Source organism: Carettochelys insculpta, chromosome 18, assembly GCF_033958435.1.
Source record: "Carettochelys insculpta isolate YL-2023 chromosome 18, ASM3395843v1, whole genome shotgun sequence".
Lineage (NCBI taxonomy): Eukaryota > Metazoa > Chordata > Testudines > Carettochelyidae > Carettochelys > Carettochelys insculpta.
In genome coordinates, this window is record NC_134154.1 from 3,811,896 (window position 1) to 3,826,576 (window position 14,681).

Consider the following 14,681-nt stretch of genomic DNA (forward strand, 5'->3'; position numbering starts at 1 on the left):
TCAGAAACCTCCTGGCATAACATGAAAGCCTGTACTTGTCTGCAAAAGTTTCTAATTTTAACTTGTACATGTGGCTAGCCCCCTCCAGAGGTACACTGTTCTGCACAACGTACTGGGCCGTACAACACATCCACTTGCACACCATGGAGACCGCACTTTCTCCTCCCTGCCCAGTGAGTTTGACAGAGTAACTGCACATATATCCCTCAACACAGAGATCCTGGCAGAGGCAGCTTCTTAGTAGCTGGCAACTCCAGGCCAGATTTATTCTTTTCACAAGGCTAATGCCAGCAGCATCTCATTGGCTTGTGTTTGCAAATAAACAAGATTGTCGTGGCTAGTCTATAACCCTCTGGCATGATCATAATCATAATGTATGGAGTGTATAGGACTGTATTGTGTATATTGGAGTGATCTAGCAGCTACAATAGCTGAGCCTTGGTAACTCAAGAAAGTGCTGTAGAACTTTAGCGATGTCCCATCATGGCTCAGTGAGAATGCAGCTCCCTAACTTCTGGTAGCTTCTCTCTCCCACAACAACCAGCTTCTAGTTATCTGCCAATGCCATCCACATCTTCCCCACCACAGGCAGTCTTACCATTTGGCATAAGGTCCACTACCAGTTTGGGATAAGCAGTGTTTGAACAGCCAACTTTGGTGCCACAGTAGTTCTCACATATTGAAGGCACAGCACAAGCCACCATATCTGAGAAAAAGATAACAAGACAGGGTTACATGAGGTCATAGCAACAACTTACTCCAAAATCCAGTAAACTTCCCAAACCCTCCTCCACGCTAAACCACTGGGATTTTTTGCCTGATATTAGGTGTAGAAATGGATTTAATTCCTGCATCACCTAGCTGGGGAACAGTGATGATGCTAAGGTCAACCCACTAAAATTCCATCTCCAGAGCTGCACAGGTGGTCAGGACTGAAGTGTGCAAGGACTGCAAAATCAGGGCTACAAGGCCAGGCAAAGTTAGCATGTGAAAAGCCATCTCCTGCCCAGTCACCTGTTCTCTTGCCTGTTGTTGTACACATACTTCAGTGCAGGGGAAAAAATAGCTGGCTTTGGACTCACACTCTGCTCAGGCAGCATGCAAATTACAGGCATTTCCACAGGTTGGGAACACTCCTTTCTGGGGTCCAGGCCTCACTCCCTCTGCCTGGGCAAAATCTCAGTCCCAGACAGGAATATTTCCCACCCACTCCAAAGCAGGAATGCTGTAACAAATGCCAACAAAGAGGAAGGAATCCCATCCCCACAAGAGACAGCAGAGCCCTGAACAAGACAAGTAGTAAGAGCAGTAGCTATTTATGTTGTGGGAACAGCTGGGGTGGGTATGAATGAGGAGAAGAGCTGAAGGAGCTAAAGGGAACAATGAAGAGAAAACTGTGGGGTGATGAAAGAGAAAGGAGAAAAAACTGAGTGGGCTAGAGTGTCTGGTCTTACCTGGGTACAGAATGCGACTGATCATCCCAGGCATCACCATCACAAACATGGGCAACAGCTTCAGGTAGCCACACATGACACAGCCGGCCTTCACATGGGACATGTTCTTGGCTGAGAGACATCGTTGAACAATAACCTGTCAAAGAAACAGTAGATATGAGTGGCTCCAGCTTTGTTTCTCACACATGATGCCAGGCACACTAAGCACAAATGAGATGCATTAAACTGCCTTCCAATGAAAACTATTTGCCCTTTCCCATAATTAGAAAAACTAAAGGGCACTTGAAGGCCTTAGAACAAATTGAACTGGATAAAAAGAAATACTTTTGTCCAGCGTATGTTTAGCCTGTGAGACTCCCTGCCACAGGATATTATTGTACCTAGTAATTAGGAAGATCCAAAAGGGATGAGACGTTTAAATGAATAAGAACAACAGATAGTTATTCTAGCTAAGATACAAATTAAAAATGTTTTCAATCAGATTATAGGTTGGGGACTGAAAGAACTGACACCCACCCCCCCACCCCCCAAAAACCAAAACCCTGCATATAATATCACACAATTATAGTAGTGCATTCTCCTTCTGAAACTTCTAACTTTGGTCATTTTTGGAGACAGGATGGATCACTGACTTAAGGAGAAGAAAGAAGGAAAGGAAATGGATGGTCTGTCTCCCAGCATGACATGGGGCAGCCTGACATACACAGACCATCTGCCCAGAATTGTTTATACAGGGAGATTAAAGCAGCACACATACAAGATATGCCTAATATCACTGAAAGGGTAGTGAGGTGTACACCCAGACTGATGAAGGTCATTATATTTATGTCCATGTCCTATTAAGATGCTGTGATGGGGAGAAGCCAGATGGGTACCAGAAAGTAATAAAAAAGAGGTATATTAGCCCTATGCTGAACAAATAACTGTTGCTATGGCAGCCAAACAGCAGCTACTTTGGATTAATCCAGACACCTGGGGTCAAGGAAGAACCTCTTCAAACTCAGTTGAGGCAGTGAGGTTATTTAAGGCACTTGCAGGCAGTCTAGAACCTGCTAGAACCCATTGAGACAGTTAGGTTTGACTGGGACACCTGGCGCCAGTCAAGGACTGGCTGAAATGGGTTAAAAGTCTCCCTTTCAGTCAGGTCAGGTGCATGTGCCAGGAACGGTGGGAGCAGGACGTGCTGCTGGAAAACAGGAATGGTAGCGACACTGTCAGGTACCAGTGGGGAACTCTACAGATACAGAGGTGAAGGGCAGGGAGAGCTCTGCATGGGCAACAGCCCCTTTGGGCCCCAGAAGTCAGAGGGAGGTAAACCCCTACTAGAGGGGGAGAGCCTGAGATAAGACATCACCTATCGCCTCCATGTCTGGAGCGGCTACTGAAGACTAGATTTTTCTGCTCCCTTCTCCCCTTGGCATGCCAGTTATGAGAGTGGTAATGTCTGACTATAGGTTGTCTCAGAAGCAAAGGGGTTAGACCATAGGTTCCCAACCTGGGGGGGGCATGTGCCCCGGGGAGGTGTGAAGAGATTCCAGGGGGGGTGCACGAGGCAACCCAAGCCCCCCACCCATCAGTCCCCCCACCCCAAGAAAGTGCCTGCCCTGGTGTTACCTCCTGCACCACTGGAGGTAGCTCCGGCTTTCTGTAGTGCAGGGGTGGGGTGGGGGGGGAGTCCCGCAGCTGCACGCCAGAGCCGGTGTCTCAGGAACTGTGCGCGCTGCTTCCCCTCCCCACACAGCCGGTGCGGTTCCTGAAAAGCCGGGTCTGTAGCTTGCCAGCAACTTCCTTCTACTGCTTCTTTCCTGGGCGGGGGGGGGGAGTCGGGGTCCCAGGGCCGCGCCAGCTCCAACTGCTCAATTGGGACCACATCAGTGGGGTGTGGGGGAGCTTGAAGGGTTTGTTTGTTTGGGGTTTTTTGGCATCTCACTTGTGTGAGCCCTGACTTATTTTTCTGTGAGTCAGTGACCCCTGACCAAAACAGGTTCCCCACCCCTCCCATAAGTAGAGCCAACACTGAAACTTTTGTGCTGGACGGATGGTATTTAAAAATGACGCCTGGCCAGCAAGTCCCCAGTTGGGGCCAAGCCCCCATTTGGCCACAGCATCATAACACCCCTGCATCCCCCCCACACCTCAGCCCTGCGCCTATCGTACACTGGAACCCCCTGTCCTCTCACATCCCCAGTCGTCTGCCACAACACTGCTGCACAATCCACACCCTGCAAATCTGTGTCCTGAGCCCATCGTACACCTAAGCCCCCTACACATCCCAACTTGAACCCCTGCACCCTCACATCCACAAGCCTCTGGTTTGCTCAGCACCCCAACACTCTCCTTCCTGGATCCACCTCCCTGACCCAGCAGCCCCTTCTCCACCTCTTCCTGCACCCAAAATTCCCTCACAGTGATTCCACCTTTCACCCCTTCCCACACCCAAATCCCTCATTCCCATTGCCAGAGCCCAGACCTCCTATCTCAACCTGGTGAGAGTAAGGACTGGGGACAGCAAATGATGGAGAGACGAGGAACAGAGAGGGTGGGACCTCAAGAAAATGGTGGGGTCTTGGGGCTTGCCCTGACATTTAAAAAGTGCTCTTGGGTGTAAAAGGATTGCAGACCACTGCCATAAAAATGTTTTAAATTTCAAATTCCATACTACAAAATGCAATTTTTTTTCCTTTTGACATATTGGGTACAAATTGAATTTTTTGTTGAAAGGGCTAAAAGGGGTTGGAAGATGGTAAAGAAGAGGTGGGAGGGCATGAGGGTTTCTCAAAAGTTTGGGAACCACTGGGTCAGCGAACCATTGAGCAACTGAACAGGGAATTGTCATTTCCTCCGGATGGGAAGAGATAAAACTCAACCTACTGCTATCTAGAAGTGCAGGATCTGCTGGGTGAAAATGGGAGCTTTGTCATAATGCCCACATTTGAAGGCTAGATCCTTAAAGTTCATTGAACGGGTCAAAAGAAAGGGGGAAACCAGCATCACGCACAGAGGATATACCCAGCACATCATGAGAAGGGTAGTAAAGGAACATACCTCATTACTTAACATAGGGAAGGCGGAGCAACTTAAAGCTATAGAGAAAAATCACCTTCCCCTAAGGAGATAAAGGGATGGAGAGGGTTCAGGTAGGAAAGAGATCAGTCCAAGTAGACTGCAGATTTTAGAATACTCTGAATTTCCAGCTGTTGCCTTTACACTACCTGATCTGTGCACCAGTACCACAAAGCAAGGATGCTCAAGCCAATGGTAAGGCCAGGCCATGGCAGATCTCCAGTGACTGGGTGTCGGAAGATGTGGAAAGAATCTTCCCGTGGGGTGTAGCATTTTGGGTCAATGTTAATGTTTCCATACGAAGTGTTGCTTGGAATAGCTTTCATATATTTCTCCACAAAGGCCTGATAGCCACCTATTTTGGCAAATGCTGAAAAACAGAATGTGAAGACATTTTAAATTCCTGATGGAATGGAAGAGTCCAGCAAGAAATCTCATGTTACCAGCGTGACATATCTGGACCATGCCCAAAAGAGGTCAGCATTATCAGAAGACAACAAAGCATGCGCTGTGAGCATGCTCATAAGCCAGGCGCCACACAGCTTTCCATCTAACGATTCCTTCATGCTGCACTGTCTTTCTCATGCAACAAAGACGAGCTTACACTTTGCCAGAGACTATCATGTTGGTGTAATTATCTCCAGGCTGCCCAGCCCAGGTGAGGACCAGAGGCAGAGTCCACCAGATGAAGTCAGTCTGAAATATAGATTATTGTGAATAATGGGGACAGCTTCATTTCAGTATAAAGTTTACAAAGAAGAAGGCCAAGTGGTAAGAAGCTACAAGGTAATGTAGGAAATACAGCCTCACAAGGCTCCCTGTCTTTACCACTTCTTGATTAAATATGTAGGCTAACCCCCTAAATACCAATCACAAAGGTGGGGAAATTGTCCTTTTAATGCATCAATAGTTGAGCTCTCTGCTAAGGCCTAGGTTCAATGAGTCACATTTTCACATGCACTCCAGTTCGGAGGTCTCCCTCTGTAATCTTGTGGCAAAATTCTTTGGAGAAGAATGGCGACTTTTGAAGCCATTACTGAATGTCCAGGGCCATTCAAGTGTTTCCCTACAGGTCTGTGTTCCCATGAGTGACATCGGATTTATGTCCATTCATCCTTTGGCGCAGAGACTGTCTGGTTTGGCCAACGCATATGGCAGAAGTGGGGATTGCTGGCACATGATGGCACACGGCACACTAGTGGTTATGTGGGTGGCTGAGCCCCTGGTGGTGTGGCTGATGTGGTTAGGTCCTGTGATGGTGCTGCTTGTGGACAGAGATGGCAGTGGGGTTTGTGGCAGGAATGGGTTCAGGCATGTTTCTGTGGAGTGGTCTGTGGCTGCTGGGGAGTACATGCTTGAGGTTGGGTGGCTTGCTTATAGGGAGGACTGGCCTGCCACCCAAGGCCTGTGAGAGTGAGGGATCGTGTTCCACTACAGGTTGTAGATTGTCAATGATGCGCTGGAGGGATTTAAGCTGGGGACTAGAGGTGATGACAAATGGGGTGGTTGTTTTCCTTGTTAGGCCTCTCCTGAAGTAGGTGATTTTTGGTACTGGTCTGACTCTGTCAAACAGTTTCTTTACTTCCCAAGGTGGGTAATTAAAATACACCATCAGGGACTCATTTGCAAATTTGACACATTTAACCTTGGCCTTAGAGATCTCAACTATCTTTAGCATTACAAGGGCAATTTTTCCACCTTTTGATATTCATAGGAATGATAATTTGCTTCACCAACGGGTCCTACTAGTGACAGGTAACTTTTTTCCACTTCCTTCCCCTTCCACCCCAGCTATATCAACCCTGGATTCTGAGTTCTTTGTTTGTTTGTTTTTTCTACCCCAATCATACAAAGAAGTGGGTCTTCCCCATGAAAGACCCATGATCTAATAAACTTGTTAGTCTCCAAGCCAGTGCAGGACTGCTTATCATTTGTGAAGATACAGACTAGCACAGCTACCCCTCTGAGACCCTCTGAAAAAAACTAGGGTTTGGTTTCACAGATGGACTGCAGCTTAGGACCTAGGTGATCTTGTAGGCACCTGGTTGCCTAGTCATAATCGCATGACCCACCTTCTCTGCCACTGTTAATGTCAATGTCATCTCTATGGTAACTACAGAACTTGTGCAAATATTTAAAGTATTTGAGCTTTCTTACTGGGATTTCGCAGCTGGAAACCAGGCACAGCCCATGAACAACCAGCTCCCCACTTAGCATGACTGGTGCATGGACCATGCCCTCAGAACCTTGGTCCTACTTTAATGTTATGCAGTTGTGGATGTGTTAAAAATGCAGTGGTCAGGACAAAAGGAAGCCTTACAATGCAGAGCTCCCCCCCACAAATACATGAAATAATTGGAGTGCCTCAGCTGTTCACCTGCTAGCACTCCACAATGCTCAATGCATTTCCACAGGACACAAAGGTCTATATAGCTGATCATTCAGACTCTTAGTTATCAGATTTACTTACCAAATCCTGTGAGAATAAGAGATCCCACCATCATGATGAAGGTCTGTAAGGTATCAGTGTAAATCACAGCTGCAAGGCCACCTAAAGAAGGGCCAAGAAGAAATGTGTGAGCCGCTCTGCTAATGCCTTAGGGCAGTGGTTTCCAGCCTTTTCACAAGTTCCCAGCCTTTTCACCCTGATCACCTCCCCCAAACCTTTCACGGACCCCCATCAAAGCCAATTCTAGCTGCTATATACACTTTAAATGAAAAAGGAAACTGCAACATAGATTTTTGGACAGCTATTACTAACGTTATTGGAAGGTAAAAATAATTGATTGTAACTTTGCAATTTCTTGAAATCTTGTTTTCCATGATCATTTTTATTGATCTTTTAGTTTTATGATTCCCTTGCAATACCTTTGCAGGTCCCAGATTGGGAACCACTACCTTAGGCGGAATCATCTTGCTTTGCCCCCTTTTATTTCTCTCTCTCCCGCACATACAGCTCTCCCCTCTCGTACTCTCATTTCTTCTCTCTTCTCTTTATGTCTTTCTGGATCCCCTTTTGATATGTTTTTAATGTATCAGTTTGTTCCATAAACTCACCTGTGATAGTGTAAAGACCAGTCACAGCCAGCAGTATGATTATGGCCAAATAAAGATTTAGGCCCATGGCCATTTGGATAAATATAGCCCCAGAGAACATATCTGCCTAATAAATGGGAAAAAAAAATGACAGTTGAGGGAATGATTAAGATATCATCTCTATTGATATGATCTCCCCATCCCCTCCAGAACTTCACGAAAGAATAAAAGCACATACAAAAATAAAATAAAATAAAATAAAGCCCTGTCTCCTTGGTTCCATGACCTGCTTTATTTTATTTTCTTTTTAAATGCCAGTGGATTTTTGAAGTTCACTTCTGTATCGCTGCACTTTTTACAATGGTTTCCAGAAATCTGTCCATGATCCCTGCTAGCCAAGCCTGGAGACCCAGCACTCCGTGCCTGCAAATTCATGTGTTGGAAAACAGCTCAACACAGATCTTAAATCCCAGACCACCCAAGTCTTTTGACTATCTTTGCATTATAGCCGGGAAGAGTTTTGTTTAATGACTCTTTTGTATTTATTTGTCTTTGCTCACTGCTATTCTTCAAACCTTTGCAGTGGAGCACAATGTTTGGTGTGACTGGTAGTTGAGGACAAGCAGGAATCTGAGGCCTTCACTAACCGTGGCCAGGGAGAGCGAGAGGTTCAACCTGTAGTTACTTTGACAGATATTCGTGGAACTTGTGTAAAATAAGGTATCACCTTGAGAACAAAACCTCTCCCGAGCCGTGCCCACATCAGCCAAGAAGCACCAGGTAGCTCTAGAAATGACACAAGTGTCCTTTTACAGCTACCTTTACAGCTAAAGAATCCCAAGGGTCTCTTGCATACATTCTGGGTTTTCAGCTCCTGCAGATTGCATGGGAGCATCCATTCACTTGGTTTCCCAGCTGGCAAATCTTCATTTAATCGGTTACCGGCCACCAATGCCTTGCCTGCGCTTGATGATTTTCTTAAAATTGCCCACCTGTTCTACTCCCGCTGCCGCTCCACTCAGGACAGTGATGGAAGCAGCACTAGTGGTTTTGCCCCGAACGCTACCATGGCAACAGCTCACACACTGCTGCAGGCTCACTGACTGAAGCTGCACTGCTCTGCTTCTGCAGAGCTCATCTTGATTCTAGGCGCTAGACCCGACCCAGACAGCATGAAGTTTCCTAGGAAGCTATGAGACAAGACTGGGGCCAGGGAGTGGGGAGGGGACAAAAATATACACTGAAAGGAAGCAAAAGAGAAAACGGGCAGAAGAGGGGCTGGGGAAAGGAGATCTGGCAGCAGCTCTACAAGGGACCATGGCCAAAGCAGAGCAAACCGCCAGCGAAACACACGTGGGAGAAACTCTGCCCACAGATGGAAGGGAACCTCTGAAGTAGAGGAACAATGGAGTCAGTGTTCCCTGTAAGCTAAGCACTTGGGCAGCTGCCCAAGAGAGACTCAGGTGTCCCCCCAGCTGATTAGGAGAAACCCCACAGCCAACCACAGCTGGCAACATGTTTCCGTTGGTGGTGCACATCTGCACATGCGTTGGTGCACATAACAAGATTTATTCCGTCCATAGATAGAAGCAGTTAGCGGGAATGCTGCACGGACCATAGACTATTGCGCATTGGCAAAACCCCAACAATCCCATGGACAAGCTGTGCAAATGGAGAATCAGCATGTAGAACACACACCCCAGAGGTTAGAGCTTACTGAGACACAAATATGCACTGCACTGGGTGGTGTTGTGACTTTACTCTTTATTTCAGCTTCAGCCTTGGCAGCCATAAGGCCCCGATGTACTTTGATCGTTAAACTGGGACTGTCAGGGTACCAACTGCACCATATTCTTAATTTCCCAGACAGACTGATTAATTTAGCAATTTGCATACAGGGGTGTTGGTCTGCCATGTATGACTCAAACTACTGAATTTCCCTGCAGAGAATAAACACTCATGGTAGTTCACAGGATTTTCCACCAGAGACCATTTAATATTTGTTACAGTTGTTATTCTGGTTTGTCCTGGATACAGACTCTTCTAAAACAGTGTTGTTAACCATCTTTGCTAAATAATAGCCTTGGGAGAGAGCATTTTAGGCAGCGTTTTCAACAATCATTTGTTACACACTAATCACAATCTCTCTGATTAAGAGGATACAGCCCAGCCTGCTATGTTAACCCTCCTAGCAAGCATAATGATGAAGTCACCTGTGTGCATTTTTTAATAGGCTGGCCTACAAAGATTCATGTTCCTGTGCTGGGTCAGGCCACATTAGATGGATTTCTTTCTCCACCTGAACTTTATCTTCCTCTAAGGAGGATAAAGAAGTGTTACCCAAATTCCACTGACAAGACCCTGCACGTTCAGGGCTCCTGGTGGTATCAGGCAGCAGCTCTCATTCTTCCTCACTGAGAACCTCTTTTGTCTGCCTTCTTTTTCTTAACTCCACCAGCTGCCACACACACTGCTCACTTAGGGCTTCTCCTGTCTAATCCCGGATCAACATATTCCAAATCACATTCCTGGTAATAACCGCCTCAGTCCTTCTCCTCCAGCAGGCTCAGAAACAGAGGTGCAGATGGACAAGCCCCATGACCAGCTGCTGCCAGATGCCCTCTTAACACCCAAAGCTGTTCTTGTGGACCCTCTTGCTCCTATCTACACACGTTAGGCTATACCTGAGTGCCTTGATATGCGGTGGTGAGCTATTCGTCAATCACTCTGCAGGCACTTTTATGGTCATCTGCCTGCAACAGTAACCACAGCTTGTATTTTTTTTCTCTCCCTCATCTCCTCCCAGGCATGTCTGCGTTTCTCTTTTTGGCTTTTCCAAGGGATCTATTATGGTTGTTTTTTCATCTGATGTTTCTCTTCCACCATCTTCTAAACTTTATCCCATCAGCCAACATTCCATGGCTCTTCTGTCTTAATCTTTACCTTTCCAGTCTACTTCAGTCTGAAAATACCTCGCACACATAAATCCAGGGGTCAGCTATTTAAATCACATCAAATACAGGTGAACCAGCCCTATGTTCTGAAATATGGAGTCCTTCATAAAGAACTAATGACTCCATACTGTCTCTGATACAACAGTCCAGTGTTCTGATGTGTTATTGCTTTGTTAGCAATCATGTATTACATCGTATTAATTAATTTCCTGCCCCTGGTGACAGGCAGGCTAGTTCTGTTTCAAGACACACTTAGGCCTGTGAGCAGTTAAAGGTTAAAATTTCTGCACTGCCACTACTTTACTGATAATTAGGCCACAACCCAGCCTTAATTGGTCCAGACATAGCACTACTGCCAAGTTATAATGGCTTCTGTTTGATAGTAACACAAACAAAGCATCAAATAATCAGCTCACTTGGTTTATTAATCAAAAATTAGACAGCTGGGATTAATCAGAGCCATACAAACAGGAAACCCTCTAATACAGAGTCCAGTGTTTTGTCAGCTCCTCTGGTCCAACTTATTTTACAGTTCTACCATTACTGCTTCTTGTTTCTTTTTGCTTAGTGTTTAGTTTTGTATCTATGAGTTTCCAGTTGAAGATAAATGCCCTATTCCGGTATACTGCACATGTCAGTTCTCACGTGCTTAGCATGTTTATAGCCAATCATGTTATTTTGTCCATTGTGGGTTTGGAGTGTCTTATTCATTGTCCAAGCATATGTTAATATCACACTGTGGTGAGGCAGCTGCCAGGTGACTCATATCTCCTCATGGATTTCCATTGCACAAGCCCCTTGTTTGCATTTCAGTTACAACTTCACTAGCAAATCACAGTCATAACAAACAGCCTTAAAATAGGTTATGTAATTGGGACACAAACATATTTTTGCAATATAAAAATCTACATACTAGTAATTTTATTATTCTTTTTTAGCCCAAGTCCCATGATGCTTTGCAAAGTAACGCTACCTGTTACATATATATGAGATACTGGGAGTCGTAGACCTATGTGCTAACGATCCCATGGCCAGGGAAATGGATGCAACATTTCCAATTACAGCTGCATATAAAAAGTGATGTTGGCAGCGCCTTGCAGAAATAACTGCTACAGAAATGAAGACAGAAACAAAGTCTCCATCTTGAGGTTTCTAGAGAGACCCAGCTGGTTTAATTTGTCATGTTGGTAAAAATCATTTATTATAAGAACATGAGCATGGAAGCAAAAGGCCAGCCCTTTAAGTTACTCTGGGCTGTTATCACTCAGCTCCTATGCAGTTAGCAAAGAGTAACCGTCCATGGAAAGTACAGCAGAACAACAGACCCAGGTCTGCCTGACCTGTGGATCTGGATGAAAATGTGCTGATTTCCAAAGGGGGCAGAAAATCAAAACACTTTGCTCCCGCAATGTCAGTATTAGCCACACTTCAGAGCTCAAACAACTCCACAGACAGGCTCTTTCCTCCTCCTCCCATCACCCTTGGCTTTTCCCACACCATTTTTTGTTCACACCATCCCTGTCTCGTCTCCCCTTCTGCCCTCCTCTCTCTTGTCTCACTTTTGCTTCATGACTTGTAACAGGTTGCATGTTCAGCTGAGGATACCGACAGAAGGTCATGGGAGAAAGTGGGGACAAAAACCCATTCCTTGAAAGCTGAAGGCCTCTTTTCTCACATGAGAGCCAAAGAGAGTTACTCAGACCCTGCAGCATCAGGAGAACTTCACCCAGGAGGCAGCAAGAGAGATCTTAGACAGAAAGCTCCAAAACTAAGTGCCCAAAATGAGGTCAAATGAATGTTCCTGGGTAAGAAGCAGTAACAGTTACCCTTGTAGGACAAAGGCAAAGAACTAGGGACTAAAATTCTAGTAGTTTGGGACCCTCTCCTGAGTTTCTGTCACTGATGCCTGAGATGGAGAACAGTGTCGGTAGTACAAGGCTCAGGCCATCCTGACCTGTTTCTGAGGGGAGCATGTGTGGAAACAAAACCCTGGGAAAAGAAAGCTCAATCATACTCACCACTGACAGAAAGATTCCCCTGGTATAATCCAACAGGCACAGGCACACTTAGAGCTGCCAAGCCAATTTGGATGGCCAGCACTGCTAGAAGGATGAGTAACAACATGGAAATAGTTTTAAATCTACCAAACACCCAGACACCAAAAGAGAGACAAGTGAACCACACATGTAGAGAGATTTCATACATGTGTAAAATAATAATACTGTATGGACAAGAACTGCACTTGGAAGAGAGGAACTGGAAAAGCTTAACTCACAGAGATCTTGGTAAAAATATAGAGGAGCAGAGAAAGGACTGACAGATACATCTGAATCCGATGGCCACCAAACCTCTTCTTGAGATACTCTGGCATCGTCACCACCTGCAGAGGCAGAGGGAGAATAATTCATACTATAAGCAACCAATTACGACCATAGGGGGCATAGGGTTTCTCTTCCAGAGACTACAATGACTTGTACACTAGAAAAGCAGATGTCCAGGGACAGGGGCCTCCAAGAATCACAAAAAGACAGTCTGTCAAACGCTCATGTTAAGATCTCAAAGACACAGTGAAAAACACACAAAGTCCCTGTCACATTCAGGTCTGCCCTCTCACTGAAAATGGTTTTGTGATGGCGTTAGTTCCACACTCAGAGCAGGATGAAACAGAAAGATTACAACTGGGAAAATGAGAGTCATAGCTTCGTGTTTGTACTTACCCCAGCCCTGATGTAGATGGGTACGAACAACCAGCCAAGAGCTAACAGAATTATCAGGGCCTGTAGCCAAGGAAAGAACAGCTGAATTAGCTTCTTGGTCTTTCACCAGCACTTTCCAAGGCCTCGTGTGAGGCTGCAGTGAGGAAAACCACAGTCATTGCAGGCACCCCGGCCGCATTCTTTCTGCTTGTCTGGCATTTTACAATTAGAACTCGGGCATGAAATCCCAGCCTCCTGAAGTCAACGGAAGTTTCAGCTTTGATTTGAAAGGGGCTAGAATGTCACCCCAGGTGTCCAAGAGAAGCACCTGCAGGAGATGCCACCCCTGTAGCAGACTGATGAGTATTAAAAAAAGAAGATTACAGCAGCATTTACCCCATGCCTGGCCAGGGGGAAATACATTTGTAGTGTGTCTAGGAATGGTCTCAAAATTTCCTTCTGTTGCACTACCTCAGTGCAGCTCCAGTTATAGATGACCCTGGGCACAGGTGCTTAAACCACTACTTCATTAGTCTTGCCCAGAGAAGGTCTACAGAACATGTTGGTTTAAACACCTGAAACCCCCAGAAACATCTCTAGGTTGGTGGATTCACCATTGTAATCACTGGGAAAGGTTAAGAAAGTCCAGGGATGCTATGCCAGCCCCCATTACTAGCTCCTCAATCCAGTCTCCAGGCAGCCACCCGTACAGGAGACAGCCCAGGGGCAAATCCAAGTGTGTTATGAGCAACACTCACTTGTGACCAGCTCCAAGCTGCTGGAGAGTAGAGCCTACTTCCACACCTGTGTCACCCCATAGACTAGCCCACTGCCCTACCTTCTGCAGTGGAATTCGTTATGAAGTGTCCTTATTCAGCATACGGCATCCCTTACTCCCATATTTGGGACTATATACTGTGAAGTATGGTAGCATTGCTCTGCGACATACTGTAAATTCTATGCAACGAGGTTTACTTACATGTTAGTGATGTTTTTAGGCAGAATTATGCACATTGAAATGGTCTCTGACTGCACTCTAGATCTCTTATCCGTGCACACGTTTTTTTATTGCCTCTCTGAAGTTCTGCTCATAGGTTAAGCAGAGGCTACATCAGAGATACTGGGCACCATTCACTCCTATTTACACTCATTAAACCAAGAGTAACTCCACTCCATAAGTCAATGTAATTACACCAACACAAAGCTAATGTAAGGGAGAGCAGAATCAGGCCCAGTTAGCTCTTTTGTTAAGAGAATCAGCGTGAATCCAAAAGCAGCATTTTTCCCCATAGATATGAGCATGTTTATTGCTCCAATCTGTTGTTGGTATTGTAACAAGCTAACTAGTGTACATATAAATATCCATCACTATTGTCTACTGGACAGAACCAAAACCTCTCAACTGCGTGTCTTAGGCTGCACACTGCTGTCAGGTAATGGGCAGCCCGTTAGCTCACATGGCAGAAGGGGATTCTGTC

The 14,681-nt window shown here is 45.7% G+C and overlaps 1 protein-coding gene across 7 annotated transcripts in view; it reads right to left on the bottom strand.

Moving 5' to 3' along the window:
* The window catches only part of LOC142022479 (sodium/glucose cotransporter 1-like), a 35,913-nt gene that overhangs the window by 11,305 nt on the left and 9,927 nt on the right, over positions 1-14,681 (bottom strand). For 6 of the 7 annotated variants that reach the window (XM_075012342.1, XM_075012341.1, XM_075012340.1 and 3 more), the window contains exons 4-10: positions 13,225-13,284; positions 12,783-12,887; positions 7,575-7,680; positions 6,988-7,068; positions 4,667-4,887; positions 1,455-1,590; positions 599-706 (exon numbers count right to left, since the gene is read on the bottom strand). In XM_075012342.1, coding sequence (XP_074868443.1) covers positions 599-706; positions 1,455-1,590; positions 4,667-4,887; positions 6,988-7,068; positions 7,575-7,680; positions 12,783-12,887; positions 13,225-13,284 — 817 coding nt within the window. The remainder of the gene's footprint in view (positions 1-598; positions 707-1,454; positions 1,591-4,666; positions 4,888-6,987; positions 7,069-7,574; positions 7,681-12,782; positions 12,888-13,224; positions 13,285-14,681) is intronic. The other variant, XM_075012343.1, reaches the window with a different exon arrangement.